We start from the raw sequence: 1686 nt of genomic DNA, 5'->3' as shown, positions 1-1686 counted from the left end.
ACTCCGCGCCCACGCGGGGCTGGAGCTAAAGCCAAACACACCGGGGAGGTGGGAGCCCCGAGGAGCGCCTCTCCCTGCACCGCACCACGCTCCCGTCGAGGACCGGGAGCCCTGGCTGGGGCACCCCTCGGCTCCGCTCTGCTTTCGGCCATAGTCAGGCTTGACCTGGTGACAGCAGCCCTCCCTGTAGGCTGACACGATACCGTGGGTTCTCTGCTTCCGTGGGGCTGTTTTTTGACGCGGAGACGTGTTCGCTTGGGCTTACAGGTCACTAGAGACCTGGAATAACAGAGCGCGTACCCCTAGAGGCAAAACAACCGAAGTGAACTTCAAGGCCAAGCGTTATTCAGAGCGAAGTTGTGTGGGAGCCGCTGGGGCTCGTTTCAGCCAGGGCGACCAGGGATCGGACCCGCGGGACGGGCAGTGCGTGGCTTCACCCACGCCGAGCTGCGCAGGGCAGGCACCGCCTCGGCCGGTCGCGGGGGAACTTTTCGGAAAACTTCACCTGAAAGAAACGGGAATGGAGGAAGCCCTCGAGTGAAAGGGGCATCGACACCGAGGGAGGTTTTAGGAGTGGTTTCCCTGGTTTTGCTGGGAGTTAAGGAGGAATTACTGGTTAAAGGAGACAGAGATGCTTCTGCGCGGGGAGTGTCAATAATGATCTCAAAACAAAACCATTTGTTAAAGAAGGAACAATCACTATATCAGAAAAATATATTTATATTCTTTAGGTGTAGAAAAGCAAACTTGTCTTTTCCCCCCCTGAAGTTAAGAAAAAATAATTTTAAATATTACAAACTCAGCATGAAATAAGGGCTTGATACGTCCCCGAACTAATTGCTGGTTTAGGTTAATTTTGGCCGGGCGCTCTTTCATATTTATTAGCTTTCTCTGTGGAAAAGGTAATTTTCTGGGCACCTTGAGAAAAGTTGTTTTGTTTGTTTGTTTGTTTGTTTTCCCCCAGCAGTCCCATTCTGGACAGAAATTCCCCCGAACGAGGCGCGCTGGCTCTGCCCAGCAAAGCGCTCTGCCAGGGGCGGAGGGCACAGCCCAGCACCACCGCCTGTTCCAGGAATACCCGCATGGCTTGCCTTGCCTTTGTATCTTTAGTTTTTAAAGGCTGAGCGTTACTGGCAGGAAGATCAAGGACGTGCCTCTCTCCTGTATTTGCTATGCTGCGCAGGTATCTCTAATTAGAATAAGACACCCAGCACAATGAGCAGCTATTGTATGAGAGTTCGAGGCACGACAGTTCCTCTTCTGGTTCAGAATCGCTGCCTACAGTTATTCTCCGATTTCCGATGCCTATTATGTATACAATCGAGCCTATAATTACCTGCTGATTTCTTTGTAGTAGTTAAAGAGAGTTTGTACTGTTCGGGCAATATTGTCCAGTCGTTATGGCTCCAGAAGCTGCCATGAAAGCTTGGCTATACCCTGTACAATCTGCAAGTAATCAATTAAATTTACGATCTCGCCCTCCCTTCCACGCACATTTCCTGTCCAAAGAAGAAAAACTGAGATATGAAGGTGCCCGTGTCTCCACCACAGCACCTCTTACACGGCGGCTTGGAAGGAAAGCGAGTGCCAAGCTCTGCGGTTTCCCACGGGAGCGGGAACCGGGTGGGAGTCTCCGCGGGGCAGAGCCCCGAGAGCGGCGCGGCCGGTGAGAGCCCGGGGGAACCG

At 52.6% G+C, this 1686-nt stretch overlaps 1 protein-coding gene across 1 annotated transcript in view; it reads left to right on the top strand.

Annotated features, from left to right (window-relative positions):
• LOC104127080 (zinc finger protein ZIC 4) overlaps nt 1–541 on the top strand; it is a 28672-nt gene extending 28131 nt beyond the window's left edge. Inside the window, exon 3 of the mRNA XM_009639710.1 lies at nt 268–541. Within this exon, the coding sequence (XP_009638005.1) occupies nt 268–541 (274 nt within the window). The remainder of the gene's footprint in view (nt 1–267) is intronic.
• The last annotated feature ends 1145 nt before the right edge of the window (nt 542–1686 follow it).

This window comes from Egretta garzetta, unplaced genomic scaffold, assembly GCF_000687185.1.
Source record: "Egretta garzetta isolate BGI_Z169 unplaced genomic scaffold, ASM68718v1 scaffold425, whole genome shotgun sequence".
Lineage (NCBI taxonomy): Eukaryota > Metazoa > Chordata > Aves > Pelecaniformes > Ardeidae > Egretta > Egretta garzetta.
Note: the sequence above shows the minus strand (reverse complement) of the source record. Positions and strands in the feature narration are given on the sequence as shown.